This window comes from Salmo salar, chromosome 07 (genome assembly GCF_965601325.2).
Source record: "Salmo salar chromosome 07, fSalSal1, whole genome shotgun sequence".
NCBI classification, from domain to species: domain Eukaryota; kingdom Metazoa; phylum Chordata; class Actinopteri; order Salmoniformes; family Salmonidae; genus Salmo; species Salmo salar.
Genome location: NC_138297.1, coordinates 23,600,665 through 23,627,133, shown reverse-complemented (window position 1 = coordinate 23,627,133; position 26,469 = coordinate 23,600,665). Strand labels below are relative to the sequence as shown.

The window sequence follows — 26,469 nt, the reverse complement described above, 5'->3', positions numbered from 1 at the left end:
CACCATGTTGCACAACCAACGTGTGGTAAAGATAGAGTAAGTCGACAGAAACCGAAGCATTTCTAGGTCTTTCAGTCTGTCCTTCCTCCAACGCTGTGTGCAGGCCCACAGACAGGGGAGTGGTCTGATCATAAAAAATGGACTGAGCTCGACCACAACTTCCCCCTGCTGCTCAACCCTGGCTTTCTTTGTAGCACTGCGTCATCACCACACTAAACAAACCGACTCGTCTGCCCTGCTCAACCTATATGCTGGTTACTGACTGAGCAGTCCGACGCCCGGTAAAAAGAGCTTGTCGCCGCTGTCTACTGTTGCGGTGTGTCCTATTGTATCCTTGTTGCTGTGACAATGGGAGGCAGATTCCAGGTTCTTTCAGTTCTTCCTCTGTGGTTGTGCTTTGGCAGCGCTGGTGAGTCTGGAGTTTTGATAAGTACAAACCTCTTGATGTTTGGTTGTTGACCTGCGCTATGAAAGTGTTATTTCTTTGTGGGATTAACATGAGTTTAACTTTTTGATTAGTATGATTCCAGCTAAATTTGGTCTCCCACTGGAGGAAATATTTTAAAGTTAAGTTAATTATAAAGTATCATGGTGAGTCCCATGGGTGAGATCAGGGCTCATGTCCACAAAGCATTTCAGAGTGGTGCTGATCTAGGATCTGACCATACAATCTTATTCATTATGATCTACAAGGCAAAACGGATCCTAGATCAGCACTCCTACGCTGAGATGCTTTGTAGAAACGGGCCCAGATCACAGGGAGTCCAGCAATGAACATAGTTCGAGTTACAAATGTCGGTGCATCACGTTCAAATCTTTTTACTGAAGACTGACATAAGTCCGTCAGTGAAAATATTTGAATGTGATGTACTGGTATTTGGAACTCGTCGAATATTATTTGTCATATTATGAATTATCAACCATTTACTTGATAGAAACCCTGTAGCGACACGTTTACAATAATTGTTGAAGTGGGCATCATTTATCCTTCCTGAAAAAATGAAGTAAATCATAGCTTTTCCTGTCTGTAAATGGTTTTGCTCATGACTGTTTTAACCTGGTTTTAGAAATCGATTTTTCATTATAACCAAACGGAGTTTGAGGCAAAACATTTCCTGTGTATTGGTGTAGTATAGGTGATTCTGACATTCTCAATATAGAGGGCAAAACGATGTCAGTGGTATTGGTAGGATGAACTATTGGTGTGATGGACCGAAAGTGTGTAACAACAAAAAAAGGTGATAGGGCTCAATTCTTATTGTTTTGGAGCCATTTCTGGGACCGCAGAAGCAAAGCAGTGGCCACACTGGTCCTCTAACATTTGATACTGAAGAAAGTGATAGCATTACTTTTTCACGGCACTGTATGCACTGACGAAATGTCAGCACCATCTACATGGTCCACACACGTGCACAGAAGCTTACACTATGTCTAAGCATCAGTGTAAGTGTACTGCACCTATATGCATGCATATACAGTAAACATTTCAGTGTTCTCCATAGCGTTCTCTATTTAAATCTACAGCGGTTTTCTGAGGTTCACAGATATGAGGAAAGGAAACCAAAAGAGATCATAGATAAATCAACCACATCATCCTAGTCCCGCCTCACACTTGCACACACACACACACCAAACTGATGTTAAAGATAAAATAATCACATTTTCCATGTGAAAACTGAGAGAAACTCAATTTAAAGATATTCATACTTGTCAGTACACAATGATATTAACCAAGATCATTTTTGACATGTTGTGGATAGGAGTAGGTAGGTACTGTACTAGCCAAACAGGTAAGGAAAGATAACCGTGAGATCTGCGCGACAGACTGATTACTGGTGGGCACTTGCGATAACTGATATTGTCTGGTTGTTTTTACCTACCTTAGTTACATGCATTGTAAGTCGCTCTGGATAAGAGTATCTGCTAAATGACTAAATTGGTGGTCAGACCTCAGAGGACCATCCTGTAAATAGCAGTTCTTCTCCTCTGTCCTCAGCGGCCCTGGTTGAGCCTCAGATCTGCTACATCCTGGACGCCATCTTGTTTCTGTACGGTATCATCCTCACCGTGCTATACTGCAGGATCAAGGTACAGCTGCCTTGCCTTCTACACTCTAGAAATAGTTTTATACCCATTCCCCAGATACTGTATATGCCTCATCACAATTATATTGTGGAGATCTACAGACAGTTAATTGGACTTCATGGTATAGTTTCTGATCTGACATGCACTGTCAACTGTGGGACCTTATGTAGACGGGTGTGTTTCTTTCTGAATCATGTCCAAACAGTTGAATTGGCCAAAAGTGGACTCCAATCAAGTTGTAGTGACACCTCAAGGATGATCAAAGGAAATTGGATGCACCTGAGCTCCATTTGGAGTGTCATAGCAAAGGAGTGTGAATACTTATGTAAATGAGATTTCTGTATTTCATTTTCAATAAATTAGCTAAACAATTCTAAAAAAGTTTTCACTGTCATTACGAGGTATTGTGTGTACAGTAGATGGGTGAGAGAAAAAAAATCTATTGAATCCATTTTGAATTCAGGCTGTAACAACAAAATATGGAATAAGTCCAGGGGTATGAATACCTTCTGAAGGCAATGTAGATCTGAAAGATATGGATAGGTATAAACACTGATCTAAAAACCAATGTTCTCTGCAGTATGACTATGGGTATATAAACTATGGTAGTAGCTCCACCTTGTCCTCTGGAAGGTTAGGTGGAATTTTCACCGTATTGCTTATACTTATCCAACCCATCCAATCGTTTAAGATCTACACAAATGCCTATAACAGCTTGGGGTTGATTCAGTTTCATCTGTCTGTCTGTCTGTCTGTCTTACCTCTATCTTTCAACACTCAGTATTTCCCACAGACGGCTCCGGCGACTGGGACTGGGACAGCAAAGCCAGTGGTGAGAAAGCCACAGTAACATGATCTACACTGTTAAACCCTATTAAACAAGCCCCTGTGGCACCCAGATACATGAAAACGAGCCCTTGCAGTTGACCGGGGATCAAATCAATGTAATGTGAGATATGCTCCAAACCATTTTCTAGACCTGTACAACGCAGACAAACACAACTACTGCTTTACAGTCGGTTGGGGGCAGAGAGGGATTTCCTGACAAACATTTAACATTAAACCTAATAGCTTATTTTTACACACTTTCTACAACAACAAAAAACATGTCACACCTGTACTCACACACAAGCACATCCTGTTTCAAGATGTTGCATGAATAGTGATTTAGTTATTTGTAGTTATTTTCCTCAGTGTTTGTGTTTTGTAATGGTGTTTCTCTTTCACTCTGACAGAATGCAGAGGAGAGCATCTATACGGTGAGTTGGTGATGGTGATCTTAGTTGATGTGTGGAATTTCAATTGTCGGTCCTTGCTTAATTATATTTTTTTCTCGTTTTCCCTTTCTCTCTCTCTCTCTCCTATCTCAGGGATTGACTCCTCATGCTGCAGACACCTACCAGAGCATCGGTCAGAAGAAAGGCTTGCACTAGTCCGAGGATGAGTTGAAGAAAGAGAAAGTTTGACTCTTTCCATTTGTTAAATCACTTTAGTGTTTCCAGGTATTTCCCATGCATCTTATGTATTTATTTAACATAGCTTTTGAGCGAAAATGTAACGTTTTTTAAAAAAAATATTTGCAATTCATATGTGAAAGCCTCCTTTGTATGTTGTGGTATGTGTCTCGAAAGAGAGAGAAACGTGAGAAGAGCAAAAGAGGGAAGAAGTTGAGCAGTGGGTAAAAATGTATTTACGATTGTTTTGACAGTAGCTAGGTTTGCATCCAATTTGCGACAGATTTTCATGTAAATATGATCAAATCTGCATAAAATAATATGCGTATTTTCCCACCAGATATGTTTTACTGACTTTATGAGGATACAATCCTGTGCGTGATAACGTAGTGCACGTACAAATATATTTTACGGTTAAATTCCCATGTACCGAATGAAAAATACAATTTCTATTGCATTTTCAACTCTACTGAAAATTAGTCACAAAAACTGTTGCATTGAATAGAAAAAGTACCCGAGTTGGTCTTGGCACATGCGCTCTAGCCAACACCTAGCAGATACCGTGCGGGTAGGCTACCTGTTATGAGATTATTATAAGAGCGATATTATTTGTAATGGTCAAACCTAATCATCGTTCGTCATCTCACCAGTATAAAACCCTCGATGTTAATTGTATAGGAGCAAGCAAGCCAACATCTTGAACATTCACCACCCTGTGAAGTTCATAATTTATTTCCTCTGTAGCCAAATAAACTGCATGCTTTCCCGAGTCGTAGTGGGAGAACCACACAACATATCATTTCGTGACTCCCAAATTTACTTCGATATGATGGTTATTATATCAATATTTGCGCAGAAAACGTTTCCGCCGCCATTTCTCGCATAATTAATTTTACCGACACAAAAGTATCCCACCATGTCGAACGAACAAATTGTCTGTCAGTATAAGATTGTACAGGTGTTGTGTCAAAAATCTCCCCTCTGCCAGAATCGCCCCCCCCCCCCCCCCCCCCCTTCTAATTTCCTTCATTTTGTTGCTAGAGTCAAATACTTTCTGTGGCACACATCAGAGTCAAATACTTTCTATAGAACAAACTTCACGTCAGGATTGGCAACTGAAATTAATAATCAATGTATGTGTGCTATAATTAAACAAAGGAGGGAGTAAAATGTTGGCAAGGAATAAACATTTCAGAACAACTATGGCTGAATTATTATCTTTACAGAGATGACGAATTTTGGCAAAAATATGTATTTATAGACTAATACAAATCAGTAGCGGATTTAGGAACTGGCGGCATCTTGCCGGGGGCGGCACGGGGCGTTGAAGGGGGGGTCGCCCAGGGCGCCATACAAACTAGAACGGCCACATACACTTGAAACAAATAGCCAAACCGAAAACTGAGTGAAGAGCTGAAATCTCAACTAGCAGGCAAGTCGCAGCAATGACGAACGCGGGGGGGGGGGGGGAAGGGGGGGAATTCCGGCATTTCATGTTTCCATAGCCCGGTCGTGACTTTTTTCATGCGTCAGGTAATTCTGCATGAAATGGATGGAAAACTTGTTTGTGCAGCCTATGTCTCCTTTGTATGATGCTTATACTGAGTTTTTTTTTTTTTTATCTAGCTCGAGAATGATGTTTTTGGTATTTTCAAAACGAACGTCTCAAATATTTTTTATATAGGTTCATATACCGTTTTATCAAATCATGTACAGTTTTTAACTATTGATATTGGTGTTCTGAGTGTATTTTTGGTATTTTCAAAGTTTCAAAGTTTCTATGGTGCATAATACATTCTAATAAAATATCAAACTGATGGGTCTGTGGTAAGGTATTTTTATATTTTCTTTCACACAGTTGCTGCATCTAGCTCACGCTATTTCAGAGGCTGGTTTCCGTTACACCGAAGCCATGGCAACTGATCATGGCCCCGGCCACACACTGTCCGACTCACATCCTCTTTGTGGCCACTGCGAAGTTTCTGTCATGTGTGTGTCTGTGTGCGCGGTCTTTGTCCGTTCTTCCGCTCTAGGTGAGACAAATGTCTTTGCCTATACCCCTGCGAAACTAGAACAGTCACACTAAGCAAAATAACATTGAAAATAAGTCTAAAATATGTATTTTTCCCAGACTTTGAAGTTAGGTTAATTTTAGGTTGTTAATGAAAGTTGAAAATATGTTTTTTTCCGGACGTTTAAAATACGTATTTTCTGGATGTTGAAATCAGGTTCATTTTCGGTACTGAATGAAACATGAAAATACATCTTAATGAAGAGTAAAGTAGGGTACAATGCAGTACATTATACTGTACTGAACTATACTTTTCTTTACTGTGCTCTGCTGTCATCTACTGTGCTGTCCAAGGTTGTGAAACAGATGTCGATGATTGGTTCAGATTTGTCCCGGTTCATGGATGTTGAAATCAAGGCCGGTCTGGAATTGAAGGATACAAAACTTGAAACTACTGATTATCATAACAATTTAGCCCACTGGGTGAAACTCCTAGACAGCAGTTGTGAGTAGCCTGATTTTACATTCCATACTGTCCATTTTTTTTAACCTGTCTTGTTTTTAGGATATCACGTTTGTTAACATGCCATATTCACATCAAAGCGCATTTGTTTTATTTGATTCGGCACAATTTAGGTTAGGCTGTTTGATCAGAGAAACGTGCATAATGTAAAACGTGTCTCGTGACATTGTCAAAATTTCACCTCCACTCCAGTCTGTAGGTTACAGAAAATTCCATATACTCTTTCTAACGTAGGCTATATGGTACATGATTTATGTTAGACCATTTTTTGCCGAAAGTTGGTGCACCTCCAACAGCACCCTGGAGAGGCGTGCACGGCTTGGACAAGCAAAATATTTATAAGTGGGCACTGCCAGGGGCGAACATCTGATATCAACTTTGGAGGGGACAATTACATTAAATTTTCTCAAGAGCAATTCCTGAGGGGGACACCAAAAGTAGTGCTGTAACACATAGCCTACATTGTAATATGGTAAATGTATATTGAGGAACCAAAGAAATAAGGTGTTTGCCGTACTCCTAACTACCGGTACCCAAAACTACACAACTAATCACAACAGCAATACCATTGCCTTTAACAAATCTTAGTTCAGTCACCAGTTTAAGTTGAGAGTGGGGGTATCCATGGCATTTTCCAATTATGTTCCTATTTTACAAGTAAAAAAAATTGAGAACCTTTCATAATGTTGCCAAACAAAGACTCAACAAACTTACCTGAGACTCCCTGTCTCTGCCAGTCTGTCCCTGCATATCTGTCCCCAACTCTGCTGTCTGTGTGCCATCTGTTGCCTGCTCTGCCTAATGACATCATTGTGAAACATTTCCATTAGAATTTAATTTCTTTCTTATGAACATTTTATCAACTAGTCTTTGAGATATTAGGCTACTAGGGTTCTTACTTTGCGTTTTGGTGTACTGAAAAATACTCTGATGTCCGTCTTTTTTCTGCCATTTTTCTACCTGGTTGGCTACACACACACAGTATGTAGGTTATTTACAGTAGGAGATGGGCTTCTATCATCTTATCTTCTATCATTCTATATGGGCTTCGATCTAAAAGGTAGCTAGCAAATGTGAAACGGATTGCAGTGACAAGAGTTGACAGCTGTATGAGTTCACCATTTACACAACATATACTGCAACCTTTTGTAATTTTAATCGTTTGTTTCATATTGGCTGGCTTCTAACAATAGCTGAATTTGCAAAGCTAGCGAGCACCAATTCAGTGGTGTTTGCTATAATCTTTGCTACCCGGGTTAAATAAAGGTGAAATAAAATATATAAATAAAAGTTCCCTTGCGACAATTTAGCTTTTGCAACGAGACCATTAAATATATTTAAAACAATGGTAGAAGAGAGTGTAGTTCTGTTCAGTTTATCGCTAACCTTATCACAGGGACTTTGAAGCACTAACTTACATGCATGCTGATCTTGGAATAAATTGACGATAGCAAAGATTCCATCTTTGACGACGCCACATAAATGGAATAGGTACTAGCTAGCTTAATAGTTAATATTTGTGCGCTAGCTCTGCATATTCAGCTAGTGTGTGTGCGCGATTGACTGGATTAACCTCACGTCAGTTACGTGCATTGAGTGCCTTTCAGACAGTAGATACGACCTCTACATTACCTAGCAAGCTAAGGAACTGGCAGTGGATCAAACTATTGTGAGGCAAAGGGTGGGGGGGTCGCAATCTTTTGAAACTTAAAAACGCGCTATTAAGTGTCTCTAATCAGCACAATTGCTTTCATTGCGTATTATTAATATTATTTAAATTACATAGTTATGTTTCAGTGATATATTGGGGGGGACAAATCATATTTTTCCCAGATCCCCCCGTCCCCCCCGGGATTTCCGCCCCTGGGCACTGCTCATCACGGGCGGCATCAGCGCTCACCTAAATAGCCCACATGCCACTGGGTAAGAGACGTTTTAATTATTTTGGGGCAGAATTATGCAAGGCTTTATGTGTTGTTGGAGTTACGTCTTGGTCAGTTTAGCTCGGGAAATGCTGTTGTAGGCGGCCGCCTTCTGCTAGTGGGTTTTGACCAGAGCCAGTGCCTCTTGACAACGCTTCGCTCCAATGCTTAGCTTCGTTGGAACATTTGCAGAGCTCCACGTTTTCTACAGCTCAGTTAGCAGGGTTCTCGCTGCTCACCTTTATTGAGAGCACCTTGACTGCCTGCGTCACTGCTTGGTATGGAAACTGTTTGGCATCTGACCATAAGGTGCTACAGAGGGTAGTGCATATGGCCCAGCTCCCTGCCACCCAGGACTTCTTGTTTTAAATATACTTAAGTATCAAAAGTAAATGGAATTGCTAAAATGAACTTAAGTATCAAAAGCACCATACATTTTTTATTGACGATAGCCAGGGGCACACTCCAACACTTAGACATAATGTACGAACAAAGCATTTGTGTTTAGTGAGTCTGCCAGACCAGGGGCAGTAAGGAAGACCAGGGATGTTCTCTTGATAAGTGTGTAATTTGGATCATTTTCCTGTCAACAGGTAACGAGTACTTTTGGGTGTCAGGGAAAATGTATGGAGTAAAAAGTACATTATTTTCTTTAGGAATGTAGTGAAGTAAAAGTTGGCAAAAATAGTAAAGTACAGATACTCCAAAAAACGACTTGAGTTGTGCTTTAAATAATTTTTACTTAAGTACTTTACATCACTGCACGGCAAGCAGTACCGGAGCGCCAAGTCTGGGACCAAAAGGCTCCTGAACAGCTTCAACCCCCAAGCCATAAGGCTGTTGAACAGTTAATCAAATGGCTACCCGGACTATTTGCATTGACCCCCTTTTTTATGCGCTGACCCTCTTGCGGCGGCTCTATGCACACAACACACACACTCACACATAGACACATTTTCACAATCTTCACATATGCTGCTACGCTGTTTATCTGTCCTGATTGTCTAGTTACGTTAACCCCTACCTACATGTACGTATTATCTCAACTACCTTGTACTCCTGCACATTGCGTCGGTACCGGTACTCCTTGTGTATATAGTCTCGTTATTGTAATTTTATTGTTACTATTTCCTTTTTTATTTTTTGCAAATGTTTCATACTTTTTGCCTCTGCATTGTTGGGAAAGGGCTCGTAAGTAAGCATTTCACGGTAAAGTCTACATATGTTGTATTCGGGTAATGTGCCATTTTTTCACAAATGTTTAATTGTTGGTGAAACCCAACATAGTGGGCGGAGCCGCCCTGTGTGTGTGTGTGTGTGTGTGTGTGTGTGTGTCCATCTGTCCCACAGACATCAAAACCAGGGTCTGTCCTTGCGCATTTACAGAGAACCAATGGGTCCCTAATGTAACCTAAGGCAGCAGGCGTAAAATAAACGTCTGAAACTAGATACCCTACATACTGGTCTTGAGGAGAAGGGGAAAAAAACTGCTGGGGGAGGTTCTCTACTGCACTGTTCAACCAATCCAGTAAATGTGGAGGAGTTCAGATGGAGCGTGGAAGTCGTGTCACAGGCTCTCTTTCCGTTTCCCCTGAAAACCGGGAACATCCGTTTGTTGGCGTGAGGATTCGGCAGAGGCTAAGGGCTAAGCCAGCATTTCCCAAACTCGGTACTGGGGACCCCAAAGGGTGCACTTTTTGGTTTTTGCCCAAGCACTACATAGCTAGATCAAATAATCAAAGCTTGATGATGAGTTCATTATTTGAATCAGCTGTGTAGTGCTAGGGCAAAAAACAAAAAGTGCACCCCTTGGGACCCGGTTTGGGAAACGCTGGGCTAAGCCTAACTCAATGTCTGATGTAGTAGACATGTAATGCTGAGTGTATACCACAGGATGGCGATGATGCTGTAACAGCTACATGGCCACTGTCAATTGAAAGGTGGAAACAGTGAAGAGGGAGTATATAAAGGTTAGTCTGTTTACCCAACTGAAAATGCCTGAGGGCTCCTAACTGTTTTAGAGGTTGACATCCTTCTTGAACCCCTTCAGTAGAGATGTCATTCTGACAGAGCTAAAATGGGAGACATTTCCCTTACCTTTCAAGTCTTTTTCATCCACCGCTCCAGAAATTACCCCACTTATGTAGATGTCAAGCAATGAAAATATTTATTTTCTCTGGTGCCTAAAGGGATAGATGTAGATCATGGTATATTGTAGATAGGATACACCTAGATCATGGTATATTGTAGATAGGATACACCTAGATCATGGTATATTGTAGATAGGATACACCTAGATCATGGTATATTATTGATAGGATACACCTAGATCATGGTATATTGTTGATAGGATACACCTAGATCATGGTATATTGTAGATAGGATACACCTAGATCATGGTATATTGTACATAGGATACACCTAGATCATGGTATATTGTAGATAGGATTCACCTAGATCATGGTACATTGTAGATAGGATACACCTAGATCATGGTATATTGTACATAGGATTCACCTAGATCATGGTATATTGTACATAGGATTCACCTAGATCATGGTACATTGTACATAGGATACACCTAGATCATGGTATATTGTACATAGGATTCACCTAGATCATGGTATATTGTGTATTCATGGTATATTGTACATAGGATACACCTAGATCATGGTATATTGTACATAGGATTCACCTAGATCATGGTATATTGTAGATAGGATACACCTATCTTGGAAGTTTTTTTTTCTTCATGTACAGGTATGAAAATAACAGTTTGTTGCTTTAACTAAACTGGAAAGGTGACTTCCCAGGTGTGTGTGTGTGTGTGTGTGTGTGTGTGTGTGTGTGTGTGCAGAGAGAGAGCGCGCTTGCAACAGGTGTATCCAAGAAAACAGGTAGGCTGAACCACTCCTACTTTTGTGAAGTCAGAATATGGTGTGAAAGAAACAGAACATACACTGTTTATTTCATTAGCCGTCAATTATTATTTTGCCAAAACGCAAAAAGGAATAGGCAACAAATTTCGCACGAAGGGAGAGCAACTTTCCAAAGGATTTATTGGAGTAAGATGGGCCAACAACAGCATACAACACATTATTGAATCATACATTTTGGCTATACCTAAGATCTATACTGCTTTTACACTTCTTTACACTTCTTGTCTTCGATTTGGAATTGGATGAAAAAAAGTTGACTGTCTGAGGTTGAGCGGGACTTCTTGGACCAATGTCCTGACTGATTCCAGCATTGTAATAGACCACACACCTTTAGCCGTATTCAGGACTACCAAGGAGCAGTCGGGCGGACCACTCCACCGAACCGGGGAGAATGGCATCGCTCCTGGGCGGACTGACACCGCTGCTGTGGATCCTTGGGAGTTTCAGTAAGTGATCTATTCATGATTTAATGTTTAGACCATGAGCAATAGTTATAACACTGCAATATGACTCAGTAAGGCAATATCATTTGCTAAGAAAGTTTCACATAATAATGACAAATATATTGAAAGTTAACTAAAGCTCTGCGTTTTTATTTTGGTTTACCTGTTGTCCTATTTATTATAGTAATTTACCTACCAAGTCGTTTTTTATATAATTAGTAGGCTACTGCCAACTTTGGCTCTTGTCCAGCTTCTTGGGTTCGTCTTTTCTGGATTAGATGAACAACACTTGAGGAGTTGTCTGATATTTCTGGAAAAACCGGTTGTGGTTAATCAATTTCCCTCCCTCATGTTTACTATTCAGTCCGACTCCTTTTCTCTCTCTCTCTCTCTATCTATCTCTCCTTTTCTACCCCCCCCCCCCCCCCCCACACACACACACACACCCACACACACACACAAGTATGTCTGTATGGGGATCAGAGAAGGATTGCAGCCGGCGTCTATCGTTCTCTACTGTATTTATAGATGTTGACGTATAATGACTGTTATGCATTAAGAATACAGTGACATTGTTTGTGTGAGGCAGAGGCTGAGACATAGAGAGAGGCTGACTGTGTGTGTGTGTGTGTGTGTTAAATGTGACAATGTGTGTTTATTCATGCACAGAGGGGATGAGAGGCAGTCAGATGGCAATCAGGACTTCATTCCTTGAGGATCAACAATGTTGTGACTTGGCAGAACAGTGTGACATTATAGATGATGTAGCATTACTGGTTATGTCTACATCAAATAGGTTAATGAGTTTACAGTTCTACCTGAAAACACACAGGTTGTGCGTGCATGCGTACGCACATACGTGTGTGTGTGTGGAACTCAGCAAAAAAAGAAACGTCCATTTTTCAGGACCCTGTCTTTCAAAGATAATTCGTAAAAATCCAACTAACTTCACAGATCTTCATTGTAAAAGGTTTAAACACGGTTTCCCATGCTTGTTCAATGAACCATAAACAATTAATGAACATGCACCTATGGAACAGTCGTTAAGACACTAACAGCTTACAGACGGTAGGCAATTAAGGTCACAGTTATGAAAACTTAGGACACTAAAGAGGCCTTTCTACTGACTCTGAAAAACACTAAAAGAAAGATGCCCAGGGTCCCTGCTCATCTGCGTGAATGTGCCTTAGGCATGCTGCAAGGAGGCATGAGGACTGCAGATGTGGCCAGGGCAATAAATTGCAATGCTCATACTGTGCGACGCCTAAGACATTGCTACAGGGAGACAGGATGGACAGCTGATCGTCCTCGCAGTGGCAGACCACATGTAACAACACCTGCACAGGATCGGTACATCCGAACATCACACCTGTGGGACAGGTACAGGATGGCAACAACAACTGCCCGAGTTACACCAAGAACACACAATCCCTCCATCAGTGCTCAGACTGTCCGCAATAGGCTGAGAGAGGCTGGACAGAGGGCTTATAGAGCTGTTGTAAGGCAGGTCCTCACCAGACATCTCCGGCAACAATGTCGCCGGGCACAAACCCACCGTCGCTGGACCAGACAGGACTGGCAAAACGTGCTCTTCACTGACGAGTCGCGGTTTTGTCTCACCAGGGGTGATGGTCGGATTCACGTTTATTGTCGAAGGAATGAGTGTTACACCGAGGCCTGTACTCTGGAGCAGGATCAATTTGGAGGTGGAGGGTGTGTCACAGCATCATCGGACTGAGCTTGTTGTCATTGCAGACAATCTCAACGCTGTGCGTTACAGGGAAGACATCCTCCTCCCTCATGTGGTACCCTTCCTGCAGGCTCATCCTGACATGACCCTCCAGCATGACAATGCCACCAGCCATACTGCTCGTTCTGTGTGTGATTTCCTGCAAGACAGGAATGTCAGTGTTCTGCCATGGCCAGCAAAGAGCCCAGATCTCAATCCCATTGAGCATGTCTGGGACCTGTTGGATCAGAGGGTGAGGGCTAGGGCCATTCCCCCCAGAAATGTCCGGGAACTTGCAGGTGCCTTGGTCGAAGAGTGGAGTAACATCTCACAGCAAGAACTGGCAAATCTTGTGCAGTCCATGAGGAGATGCACTGCAGTACTTATTGCAGCTGGTGGCCACACCAGATACTGACTGTTACTTTTGAATTTGACCCCCCTTTGTTCAGGGACACATTCAATTTCTGTTAGTCACGTCTGTGGAACTTGTTCAGTTTATGTCTCAGTTGTTGAATCTTGTTAGGTTCATACAAATATTTACACGTTAAGTTTGCTGAAAATAAACGCAGTTGACAGTGCGAGGACGTGTATATGCATGTGTTTGTGTGTGTGTGTGTACACGCATACGTGTGTGTGAGGTGTGTGTTTCTCTGGACACTAAAGGGTTCACTATGAATTGGTATGGAGAGTTAACTAGTGCAACAAGTCAAGCAACATGTCTTCTCATCTAATCACTTGCTTTCATTCACCTGTTTCTCTCCGTCCTCCCTCTGACTGCCTCCTTTTCTTTGTGGTGCTCTCTTAAATTCCTTCCCCCCCATCTCTTGGCCTCTCTATCTTCTTTGCAAACAGACTTTCCACATCTCTCTGTTCTCTACACCTTTTCTCATACTTTCTGTCGTTCATCCCCTAACGTTTACGGAAGGACACTGAGAAGAGGGTCAGGGTACTAATCCTCAGTCATGGTTCAGTGCACAGTCTCCCTAATGTCATTCAACCTCTCATTCTCTCTCTCTCTCTCTCTCTCTCTGCTCTTTCTCCACCCCCCCTCTCAATCTCTATCTCTGCTCTTTCTCCACCCCCCCGCTCTCAATCTCGCTGCTCTTTCTCCCCCCTCTCTCTCTCACACCCTCTCTCTTTCTCTTAACCTCTATCTCTCTGCTCTTTCTCTATCTCTCTATACTCTACACTGTGACATTGTATTGTATCTCGCTATATTGTAATTGTCTTTATGTTGTGTTTTCTATAATGATGTTTACGATAACACACATTTTCCCCAAGGGGACAATAAAGTCATCAATTAAGTCTCTCTCTCTCCCCCTTCTTTCTCCCTTTCTCCTCCCCACCCTTCTTCTTTCTCCTCCCCACCCTTCTTCTTTCTTCCCCAGTTGCTGTGGTGCAGGGGGACTTTGAGGAACAATCTCCCGCGTTCTCGGTGCAGTCCTTGACCGAGGTTGAGACCCGGCTGCCCTGCCGGTTCAAGGTGGAAGTGGGCCAGGTGGTGGTTCAGGTCTGAAGCATAATTTACGACAGTACCCATAAAACCGGATATGTTGTACAGAGCATTATCTTAGAAAAGTTGTCCCTAACATGATGTTGTCTCGCCTCTCCTTGTCACAGGTCACCTGGACCAAGGAGAGAGCAGATGGTACCAAGGACCAGATCATCACAGTACACCACACTGCCGGACAAACAGGTAGGTCACATATACAGTAGGTGTTACAGTAGTCGCAACCATCTTTCTCTTTTATAATATTGATAGCGAACGCCGCTGCAGGAAGCGAATCCGGGTCAATGGTGTGAAAGGCAAACACCGTATGCATTGGGCCAATAGGGTTAAACCACTTGGTGGGAATGGTAACCTGGCTCACATAGCGAGGACACTACAATACATTGGTAGTTCACCCTCTTTGCTAACACTCAAAGCCTCAGAAGTTGTATTTAAAGTAGATGACAAAACTACACATGCACTTTTAACCTAGCTACTTCTCCATCTCTCTCTTTTTGCCTCCCTAATATCTCACTTGCTCTCTATATCTCTCTCCTCCTCCCCCTCTCTCTCAGAGTTTGGTCAGTACTCGGGGCGTGTGCGGTTCGGCAGCAATGAACCCACGGTGGACTCGTCTCTGATCATCATGAACACTGTGGAGTCAGACGAGGGCAGGTACAGCTGTCACATCAGCACCTTCCCCTCGGGGAACTTTGAACGACAGCTGTCACTCACCGTGTGGAGTAAGTTCCTCCCCCTACTTCCCCTTACTCATTGTGTCACTTTGATTTACAGAGTATAATGTCCTTCTATGGCCTATATATTTTAATGGAAAGAGTAATGGCTGATTGGTGGGATGTTGATGATGATGAGGATGATGATAATTAGGATGAGGATGATGTTGATGAGGATGTTGATGATAATTAGGATGAGGATGATGATGGTGTTGATGAGGATGATGTTAATGATAATGATGGGAACAGGTGTCAGTTGTAGTATTAATTGCTAAAACATTAGCTTCAGTTATGGTAATAATATTCATATGACACGGAACCCAAACCGGCTGTGCGCGTGCGCCATCGTGCGCTATCGTGCATAAATTTATTTTGTCCCCCTACACCAAACGCGATCACGACACGCAGGTTAAAATATCAAAACAAACTCTGAACCAATGACATTAATTTGGGGACAGGTCGAAAAGCATTAAACATTTATGGCAATTTAGCTAGTTAGCTTGCACTTGCTAGCTAATTTGACCTATTTAGCTAGCTTGCTGTTGCTAGCTAATTTGTCCTGGGATATAAACATTGAGTTGTTATTTTACCTGAAAAGTACAAGGTCCTCTACTCCGACAATTAATCCACACATAAAACGGTCAACCGAATCGTTTCTAGTCATCTCTCCTCCTTCCAGGCTTTTCCATCTTTGAACTTATATGGTGATTGGCATCTAAACTTTCATAGTATTACCACGACAACCGGCAAAACAGTTCGTCTTTCAATCACCCACGTGGGTATAACCAATGAGGAGATGACACGTGGGTACCTGCTTCTATAAACCAATGAGGAGATGGGAGGGGCAGGACTTGCAGCCCGATCTGCGTCAGAAATAGGAATGACTTCTATTTTAGCCCTTGGCAACGCAGACGCTCGTTGACACGCACGAGCAGTGTGGGTGCAATAATTGAATAACATGGATTTCTAAATGTATTTTGCAACGCTCGCGCACACGACGTGTCCGGTCTGGTCAGCATGTAAGCCACAAGATCAGTAAACGATTAAGAACTGTTCTTGTGACAGTCAGTGTATCCAGCTCTCTTGAGTTTTTTAGGATCAAGTTTCCTCCAAAGAGCTGATCTAGGTTTTTTTTAAACACCTACCTAATGGAGAATATTAGATCTCAGCTTGGGTCATGCCAAAGCTGATCCTATTGCAGTACTTAGTGACTTCCACCTCCTGAAGGATCATGTCACTGATCTAGGAACAGCTTAACCTCCAACTAACAACTAAGACCAGTTCTAAGATTAGTCCTAAAATCACCTCCACAAACACTAAGACCAGTGATTTGGTTGCTTCCTGTCCCTGAAGCAAGTCTGACAAGTGACCATTCTTGATCCTTGACATTTGACCCTTGACCCCCCCCACAGCCACGCCCATCTCCTCCCTGGACCCTGTGATTCTTGTCGAGGGCCAGTCCTTTCGATTGGCTGCCTCCTGCCGCTCCGTGGCCCGCCCCCCGCCCGTCCTCACCTGGGACACAGACCTGACGGGCCAGTCACAGAACAGGAGCTCGGTGGGCGGGTCAGTCTCCACCCACTTCTCCCTGCACCCCCTGAGGAGTATGAACGGGATGAGACTGGACTGTCTGGTGAGGCACCCTGCTCTGAAGGGACCCCGCAGGATCACCAACAACCTGGTGGTGCACTGTGAGTTCAGACTCCACGATAGCTACGACTCTAGATACTTTATGCACAGCTCATTGAGTTTGGTTGCCAATTATTTATTAAACCAGCTCACAAGTCATATATGTTTTATGCTTGACCTCTGACCTCTTATGCTTCATCCCAAATAGATTTTTGCTTTTTTATTTAGACCGATTAGAAACAGCGGGGAGACAGATTAGGAGGACACAAAGTGGGAAAGGTGGCGACAGGGATCAAACCCTGGTCTTCGTGTACCTAGACCACCAGAAGATGTGGACTAGTTATTTGAGTACATAAAAAGGGTGTTTACCAGGGTCAGAGCTTGTGAGGCAGAGCCAGGGGCCCCCCTCCTGTGTGTAAAATCTTACTCAGTATGGGCAGTCACTATCTGATTTCCCAAGGCAGAGTATATTGCTTTTTACTATAATTTACCAATGATTTAAGCAAGTTTTATCTACCATGATGAACACAAGCTTGGATAAGGCGAAAGAAATTCGTACCAGCAGTTACAAGACAAATAGCTACACAACATGACCAAAAGTATGTGGACACCTGCTCGTCAAACAACTCATTCCAAAATCATGGGCATTAATATGGAGTTGGTCCCCCCTTTGCTGCTATAACAGCCTCCACTCTTCTGGGAAGGCTTTACACTAGATGTTGGAACATTGCTGCGGGGACTTGCTTCCATTCAGCCACAAGAGCATTAGTGAGGTTGGGCACTGATGTTGGGCGATTAGGCCTTCAATTCATTATGACACTGTCTTTCCTCCCTTCCTCAATTGACTCTGCCATGCAGCTGCTGCTCCCTGTCATTGTCACGGTCACCAGATTCACTGTCAGTGTCAGGGACGTTGTTGTCAGGGACGTTGTTGTCTCAATCTTCTCAACTTTACTAAATAAATGGGTTAAGGGCACATATGACCAAGTCTTTTTTATCCTGTTCTTCCTTTTCCCTACATTCCATTTTAGCCAGAGTTCAGATTTTTTTTGCTAGCTAGCCAGCTAGATCTGCAGCTAATCCCCACCAATTTTGTTCAATGAAATGATAAACGTTCTTGAGGGCCCCTCTCATTGGCTGCCATATCTACTATGAATTAAACCAAGCTTGTGTTAGGCTACAGAAATTCGTACCTGCAGTTAGAAGGCAAATAGCTTAACCATGCTAGTAAATAATATGCACAGACAAATGACCCGGTGAAGCCTACACATGGGATATTATCGTGTAGTAGCGTTGTCCATGTGTGTTATGATCAATTGCTCTCTGATCTTGTTTCTCTATTGAAGATCCTCCCAATGCAGAGATCTCAGGGTTTAATCAGAACTGGTATGCTGGTCTGGAGGGTGCTGCCCTCAGCTGTGTCAGTGGAGGAAACCCCAAACCACAGAGTTTCACCTGGACCAGGTAACACATGCCCTCCCTGCCTGTTGGCCTCTGTCTGTCTGACAGACTCAACTGACTCACGCTCTGTCTGTCTGGCATAATCTGTTTTTGTTTGATTTCCTGGTAATTCTATTAGTCAGTTTTAATGGCGTTACTAAGCCAAACGGGGGGAGGTCAGGAGTTGTTTTTATGAGTTCCACTTGCCAGGTTATCATTGTCAATAATAATTTGGTTGAGTTACACGGTTAAACAAAGGTTAGAGGCATGGTAATAGCGTTTTGGTTCAGGGACAGTTTAAATGGAACATCGGTATCAGATCTATTGTCATACACGGTGATGATTGCTGTGCGGAAGCAATCCAATAAAGGCGGAGCTGACTGAAGTTCTTGTGGTTTCTCATCTGACACATTTTTCTGGTAACCTTTGGAAGACATACCGCATGGTGGATTAAACCATTCTCGGGGTGTGGTAGAGGGTGGAGGTGGAACAAACCATCTACTGGAAATGACTAAATAAAAATGTCTCATTAATAAAAAGGTGACAGTTAGGCCTATGTCTGCTATTGCGGAAGATGTACAGTACCAGTCTACATTTTGGACACACCTACTCATTCAAGGGTTTTTCTTCATTTGTATTCTTTTCTACATTGTAGTATAATAGTCAAGACATCAAAACGACGTCCAAACTTTTGACTGGTACTGTATGTGTGTTTTACTGGATCATGGCCCGCTGGGCACACACTGGTTGACTCAATGTTGTTTCCATGTCATTTCAATGAAACTAGTGGGGTGAGACATGTGTCACCAAGTCTTAAGCTGTTAGTCACATGAACACACCTGCAAGGCGTGTTTGTGTGTTAGTAACACACACACAGCGCGCGCACACACACACACACACACACACACACACACACACACACACACACACACACAGACAGCACGCTCACACACTCACACTGATTCCCTCTCTCACCCTTATATACTTAAGACTTAGATCTCTTGTTACACTCCATCACTACTTACTTACGTACACTCCTCCTTAAAACACACACGATGCCCGCACGCTCCTGATTTAATGATGAGAAAGAAAGTTAAAGAGCCACAAAGATCATACCCGCAAAACACGCTAACCTCTCACCATTAGCAATAACAGGGGAAGCTAGCATTTATTTGTGTAACTACATTGTCCAGCAGACCAATGAAAACTAAGGCACGTACAGAGCTAACGAGAAATGCTTTACAGTTCTCTGCCCCTTCCGATTGGAACACGCTTCAAAAGGTCCTGGAAATACAGGAGCTCGTCCCTTTTACATGAGTTTAAAGCTAGGGTAAACACTATGATGGACAATGAAGTGGGGGGGGGGGGGGGGGGGGGGCTGTCAATATTTTCACCCCTAATTGCACCACACTTTCCCAAACCATGTGTAAAATGTTTTTTTAACTGTAGTGCTTTGTGTTTTATGTTGTAAATGTGTTTGCAACTTTGTGTACTGCTATTTTGGCCAGGTCTCCCCCCCAACCCCTTTTTTTACGCTGCTGCTACTCTCTGTTTATCATGTATGCATAGTCACTTTAACTATACGTTCATGTACATAGTACCTCAATTGGGCCGACCAACCAGTGCTCCCGCACTTTGGCTAACCGGACTATCTGCATTGTGTCCCACCACCTGCAAACCCCTCTTTTACGCTACTGCTACTCTCTGTCCGTCATATATGCATATTCACTTTAACCATATCTACATGTACATACTAACTCAATCAGCCTGATTAACCGGTGTCTGTATGTAGTCTCGCTACTGTATATAGCCTGTCTTTTTACTGTTGTTTTATTTCTTTACTTACCTATTGTTCACCTAATACCTTTTTTACACTATTGGTTAGAGCCTGTAAGCATTTCACTGTAAGGTCTACACCTGTTGTATTCAGCGCACGTGACAAATAAACTTTGATTTGATTTAATCTCAATGAGACTAACCTGGTAAATTAAAGGTCAAATAATTTTAATTGGGTGCAACATGATCCGAAACACAACCAAAACAAACTGAAAATGCATCCAACAAGTTTGTGGAGACACAAGCTTGATATATTCATTGTATGCTAGGAATATAGGACCAAATAATACAACTTTTGGCTACTTTAATAGACTAGAAGTGAATTTGTCCAAATACATATGGCACCTTCAAATGGGGGGACTAGATACATAAAGTGCTTTCATTTCTTAACGGTAAAACAGATATGTATGAAAATACTCTCAAATAAAAAGTGACATTCTGTACTGTCACCTCCTATGAAACATTTGATCTCAAATCCAAAATGCTGGAGTATAGAGACAAATTAAACGTTTTAGCTTCACTGTCCAAATAAATATGTACGGTAGTGTACTTTCACTCCCCTTTAAAATGCACACGACGCCCACCAGCGGGTAAACCAGTTTGCCTCTTTGTATTCCTCATTGCAAAGCAGCAGGAGAAGTAATAACCGTGCTGTCATATTGTCGTGTTGCAGCTTGTGCGGAATGCAAACAGAGGACGCAGTTTCACACGAGGGAGGAAGGGGGGGCGGGGGAGAGAGGTGAGCGAGGTTAGAGAGGGAAGAGAAAGGAATGAGTGTGGGCCCTGAATAGGAGGGGTCGAAAGACAAGGAATGGGGGAAGTGGGAAAGTATCGAGCCAAAGTGGGCATGGGACGGGGGAGGAAGGATAAACTGTGGATTTGTTTAGAACATTATCAGGCAGTGTGATCTCTGTCTATGTAAAATGTTACGGTTTCTGTTTTCTCCTGCACATTGGGGCTCATAAAGGGTCTGTTCAAAAGGCCCAAAACAGGACTCAAAAGTATATAGTAGCCCGTTGTTCAGATATAAGACATTTGAAATGGGAGTTCTGGGCCCGTATTCACAATGTCTCGGAGTAGGAGTGCTGATCTAGGATCAGGTCCCCCCCTCTTATTCATGATTGAAAAAGCCAAACTGATCCTAGATCAGAACTCCTACTCTGCGATGCTTTGTGAATACGGGTCCTGGTTTGTTGTGGCCTGCTTCATGTTATTGTGGTGCTCATTTGACCTTTACGGTTAGTGTTGTTTGGTGATCAGTAGTCATTTGTATTTTGGGATGTGCTGCTGTGATGTTCGGGTTAGTGTTGTTGTTTTGAATGTGATGTTTTTTACAATACTGTTGGGTGTGTTGAAAGGGTGCGTTCAGGTTCAGTGAGTGGTGTTGGGCGTTAATAGAGTTATGACATTCAGCCCATTATTGTAGGATATACTGTATTCTTCTGTTAAACCCTATGTTAAGTGCTATAGTATTTCTGTTATGCGCAGGAAGGGTGGAGACTTACCAGAGGGCGTGACGGCAGGGAATGGATCCCTGCTGTTCAATAGGCCCCTCGGCCTGACAGACGCTGGTATCTACCAATGTGTGGCCTATAACGTTGTGGGGACCGGGAAAGCAGAGGTGGAGATCACTGTGGCAGGTAGGTTGTGTTGTCACTCTGAGTCATATAAAACAAATCACTTTCTTTTTTTTTTTCTTTTTTTTTTTTTTACAGTAGTCCACAATGTATGTTTTTTGGTTTGTTGCTGTAGGCCTCCATGTTTCTTTCCTAAAAAAAACAACTCTGTATTATATTAATGGTGCCAATTAAGCATTTGGATTACATGTTCACTCCTGTATTCAATATGATGTGTATGTTGATTATGTTTGTGAATATGACATCACTTCCTGTTGTCCCTTTCCCACAGAGGCGTATCAGAAGTCGGTGTCTTTCAACAGTCTCCTGATGATCATAGTTGGAGGGGTGGCTGGAGGACTGCTACTCATCATGGTCATCATAGTAATCTCAGTGACCCGTCACCACAAACGCAAAAACAAGAAACTGGAGAGAGAATTGACTGTGAAGAAGTATGTTTTCAAATCTCACAGTTACTCCCTTAAAATTGTTCTAGAATCTAAATGACAAATGTTAGGCTGAAAACAGTAAATGCTTTTTGAATTAAGAATATTTAAAAATGCTTTTCTCTCTCTTTCTCTCATTCTCAGGGAGGAGATCTGTACTCTCTCCAGGCAGGCCTCTTTCAGGAGAGTCAACTCAGTCAGTACGGATGCTAGAGGACAGGTATATAATATTACCATGTCTTACAACCTGTGGTCTCTTCTCAACAGCCTAGGCATGCAGTCCTTTTGTAAATAAATACTTGCAATTCCATGAGCATTACCTCTCTCTCTGTTTCCCTCCCTTTCTCTCCACCTCCCTCTCTCATCCCTTGTTCTTTCAGATGGAGGAGAATATCCCTCTCAGAGTGGAGGGGACACTGCGGACCAGTCTGTCCTCTCTAGGGGTCAGTCTTAATTTCACTCTTTCTCTGCATGCGGGGGAGCCTTTAGATTTAACCTCCATATTCATGGCTGCTGAGTTCTGAGTGGCAAGCAAATCTTATTTTCTTTAAGTAACATTTATATGTGAAAAGTAGTGCATCTCACATACCATATATGAATTATACTTCATACTAATTAAACGTTACGTTATTAAGACTTCATGCTTTCTCTCCATCTTCTGTTCTGGAACTCCTGCTTCGGAAGCCATTTTAAATCAGACTTTTCAGTGCAAAATGTGTGGTGTTTAAAGCGCTCTCTTTTTCTCTCTCCATCTCTCTTTCCTTCACACCCAGGAGCCAGGGCGCATCAGGGACAGTCGCTCTACTCTGGTAGGGGGAGGTGGACTAGACTACCTGGGTCGACCTGTTCTGAACAACTCTTCACGAAGAGGGAGGGAGAACAGAGCCATGGACAGAGAGGAGGAGAACAGACTTAGGGTGGAGTCATACGTACGGAATAGCACTATGTCTTTGGTAAGTGTGTGTGAGAGGCATGAGGAATCAAGAATTGCATGCTCACTTTCTTGTAAATTGCTATGAAAATTAGAACGTTTTAAACGCATAGGTTTAGTATAAGTTGCAAATAGTGATACTCAAATTAGCCCTAGTTATTTATTTCCTCTCTCTAACCACATGGTTACCCCTTGTCTCTGTTTGACTCACAGGGAACCCGTCTCCACCTGCCAATCCAACCGTCTCCCTTCCCAATGGAACAGTCCACCAAGCTACTGAGGTCCCTGAACGGCAGCGTCATCATCCCAACAGAGGGGGGTTTACATGCACGGCACTCCCCTCTCAGCTGCAGCTACCCTCCTGTCACAGACGACGACGAGGAGGAGGGTGAAAGTGTGGAGGGGGAGCGGGGGACAAGCTCCAGGTTGAGTCGGTTAGATCAGGGGAGGTCAGAGGACCAGGACAACAGTTCTCAGATCTCAGACGCGGAACGTGGACACAACCATCACTTCCAGCAGAACAACGGAACGCTGAGACCCAAACCCCAGCCCAACGGCATCCCATCCCCACACGCCCCCCTCATCCATAAGGCCCAGATTGTATAGACGGGTCCGTGCAAGGGCAGGTGACGCACTATACGACAAGGATTGGTCGTGACTTTGGGATAGGTGCTCGCCAGTGTGGTGGCATACCCCGGTGGCAGCCAGTTTACCTCCTTTTCACTTCTAGAACATCCCTTGCCTTCGCCCCGAGCTCTCAGACATTTTTTGATCAACAGGTAAAGGTTCTTATTGGTGAACAAATAACGCTTCTGATTGGTGTAGAGATACACATACGTTTCACAGGAGAGGAGCTGGACAAATTAAAAGCTTATGAATGTCAAGTTGGACATTGACCGAAGTAGTCATAATATTTTACTGTATATAATATCACAGCAATAACGATCACTCCAGGAAGCGTCAAGAGGACTTTTACATGATTTTGTACCCTAAAAATACATATTTTGTATTTTTTTATTACTAAGACTTGATGACAGGACACTGTAACCGAGAAAGAAGAGTTGAATATCATCAAATGCAGTGACTCCTAACTGAACTCAGCGAAGAGGCATTCAGCAGATGCACCAATAGCGCTTGCCCGTTCGAAAGAATCCATATGTGTTGGTGAACTTTCACCCTCCTTTCCTCTGGATGAGGGGATACAACACATACTGTTCTGTTCACCCTAAAATGGAGTCCATCTTTCTAACTTTAAGTGTGGCAGGGGTTTATCTAGATATACTCCTCCTTGCCATGAACTTGGGTGTGCACAAACAACAACACTTTGAACCCGCTAGTCTTTGATGCCAAAAGCCAAAGAGACTGCATTTTAGCGGTGGAAAAAGTACCCAATTGTCATACTTGAGTAAAGTAAAGATTACTCAAGTGAAATTCACCCAGTAAAATACTATTTGAGTAAAAATATTTGGTTTTAAATATACTTAAGTGTCAAAAATAAATGGAATTGCTAAAATGTACTTAAGTATCAAAAGTAAAAGTATTACTCATTTCAAATGTCTTATTAGCAAACCTGACACGATTTGCTTGTTGTTGTTTTTTTTAAATGTATGGATAGACAGGGGCACACTCCAACACTCAGACATAATTTACAAACAGATATTTTTTTTTGTGAGTTTGCCAGATCAGAGGCAGTAGGGATAACCAGGGATGTTCCCTTGATAAGTGTGTGAATTGGACCATTTTCCTGTCTTGCTAAGTGTTCAAAATGTGACGAGTACTTTTGGGTGTCAGGGAAATTGTATGGAGTAAAAAGTACATAATTTTCTTAAGGAATGTAGTGAAGTAAAAGTAGTCAAAAATATAAATAGTAAACTACAGATACCCCAAAAACGACTTAAGTAGTACTTTAAAGTATTTTTACTTATGTAGTTTACACCACTGCATTTTAGACAAGAGGTTAAAACAGCTTTGATATGAAATGTTTTACACAACAGTGAGATCCTATGTGAAAGTCTACTAAAACTGAGGACGTAAAAGTATTGTTCTATTTTCTTACACCAGACATTTAGACAATATAACTGTTATATGCCTATGTTTGTATACATACAGTTAAAAGAGCCTTTGCTTTGTAGGCCAATATGAAGTATTATTATGTCTGATTCTACTGTATTATAATTAATTGAGTGCATCTGAAATGGCATCCTATCCCCTACATAGTTAATTACTTTTGACCAGAGCCCCTGGTCAAAATAAGTGCACCATGTAGGGCATAGGATGCCATTTCAGCCGCAGACATGCTGTCGACCTACATCTCTATAAGTGGGTTTCTTTCACGCCATATTCCAGTAAATGGCTTATTGTAGTTCCCTGGTTTGTACGGTATGTATGGGATTCATGTGTGGAACTTTGTTCTTTTAATGCACATGTACTTCTTTAGGAGAGTAGCAATATCATTCTGTTTTCTATATCAATTTTTCCGTTGTATAATACTGTAACACTATGATCTTTCTGAGTGAATGTAATACCTACATAGAATGTAAGAGGTTGGAAGTATATACCCCGCCCCCTGGTGTGCACTAGTGGATAGTGCAAGAGAGGAAGAAAGTTCATGGATCTTGCTGAAGGGTCTGGAGAACTGAGTTTTTCCTGGCGAGGTCATGTGAAAACTCCTGGACCTAACCACGTGCTACATTAGCCACAACTGTGGCCTGTTCAGAAGGATGTTGATATAGAACGTTCCGATTCAGAAATGTATCATGTCGAACAGACATGATTGGTAGAATAAGGAATCGTGTCAGCTCTATTCATTCTATTTCTATCTGCAACAACTGTTTCACATCACTAAATCCATCCCTGCATATCTTCTAAACACGGAGATGTGTTAATTCAGGGAGGGTGTATGTCTGCTCAATGTATTATTGTGAAATAAACTTCTTGAGGGTTTGAGTCGTGGTTGAGTAGTGACTGGGTGATAGTCACTCCAAACCAATAATAAATATAGCCTTATATCTGACATTTAGCAAAATCATTTCAAAACTTGTGTGGTACACTGCCCTACCAAGCAAAAAGCCAGTAACTGCTCCTTTGGTCGAAAATGTGTCATTTTTGCTACATTAAATACATGCTTAATCATGTGGACAAGTATCCTGCCTCTTGTACTGTGTTTTGGAGAAAACGGGGGTCATGTTAGCAGTAACTGCTTAAAGTTTCTGTGAAACCAAGGCAAATAAAAGCTATTTTTC

General features: G+C 42.3%; 2 protein-coding genes and 1 long non-coding RNA gene across 4 annotated transcripts; 2 read left to right on the top strand and 1 right to left on the bottom strand.

Annotated features, from left to right (window-relative positions):
* Window positions 1-151: 151 nt before the first annotated feature.
* On the top strand, window positions 152-3,672 carry LOC106608748 (high affinity immunoglobulin epsilon receptor subunit gamma). 2 transcript variants are annotated; one of them, XM_014206858.3, is made up of 5 exons: window positions 152-409; window positions 1,997-2,088; window positions 2,879-2,917; window positions 3,321-3,344; window positions 3,456-3,672. In XM_014206858.3, exons 1-5 carry the CDS (start codon window positions 349-351, stop codon window positions 3,516-3,518), a joined length of 279 nt encoding a protein of 92 aa, XP_014062333.1. In that variant the 5' UTR covers window positions 152-348; the 3' UTR covers window positions 3,519-3,672. The 2 variants fall into 2 exon arrangements, with proteins under 2 accessions (XP_014062333.1, XP_014062332.1); XM_014206857.3 differs by having other exon boundaries at window positions 2,867-2,917.
* A 7,178-nt stretch (window positions 3,673-10,850) lies between these two features.
* Window positions 10,851-26,371, top strand: nectin4a (nectin cell adhesion molecule 4a). The gene is made up of 12 exons (XM_014206862.3): window positions 10,851-11,380; window positions 14,495-14,616; window positions 14,727-14,802; window positions 15,171-15,338; window positions 16,742-17,020; window positions 18,305-18,422; window positions 21,723-21,874; window positions 22,143-22,302; window positions 22,441-22,516; window positions 22,677-22,739; window positions 23,070-23,249; window positions 23,441-26,371. The coding sequence occupies exons 1-12, from the start codon at window positions 11,326-11,328 to the stop codon at window positions 23,831-23,833; spliced, it is 1,842 nt and encodes a 613-aa protein (XP_014062337.1). The 5' UTR covers window positions 10,851-11,325; the 3' UTR covers window positions 23,834-26,371.
* On the bottom strand, window positions 11,038-11,763 carry LOC106608751 (uncharacterized). Its single transcript, XR_001329573.3, has 2 exons — window positions 11,574-11,763; window positions 11,038-11,389 (listed from the first exon to the last, which is right to left on the bottom strand). It is a non-coding gene; the product is annotated as an uncharacterized LOC106608751 (long non-coding RNA).
* Window positions 26,372-26,469: the final 98 nt, after the last annotated feature.

What these genes read in the sequence shown, in the direction of transcription:
- LOC106608748 (XM_014206857.3), top strand. Translation starts at nt 349, where the DNA reads ATGGGAGGCAGATTCCAGGTTCTTTCAGTTCTTCCTCTGTGGTTGTGC. An exon ending in GTTGTGCTTTGGCAGCGCTG is followed by an intron (nt 410 to 1,996) that starts GTGAGTCTGGAG and finishes CTCTGTCCTCAG; the next exon opens with CGGCCCTGGTTGAGCCTCAG. An exon ending in CTGGGACAGCAAAGCCAGTG is followed by an intron (nt 2,918 to 3,320) that starts GTGAGAAAGCCA and finishes TCACTCTGACAG; the next exon opens with AATGCAGAGGAGAGCATCTA.
- nectin4a (XM_014206862.3), top strand. Translation starts at nt 11,326, where the DNA reads ATGGCATCGCTCCTGGGCGGACTGACACCGCTGCTGTGGATCCTTGGG. An exon ending in CAGAGTTTCACCTGGACCAG is followed by an intron (nt 18,423 to 21,722) that starts GTAACACATGCC and finishes TGTTATGCGCAG; the next exon opens with GAAGGGTGGAGACTTACCAG. An exon ending in GGAATAGCACTATGTCTTTG is followed by an intron (nt 23,250 to 23,440) that starts GTAAGTGTGTGT and finishes TTTGACTCACAG; the next exon opens with GGAACCCGTCTCCACCTGCC.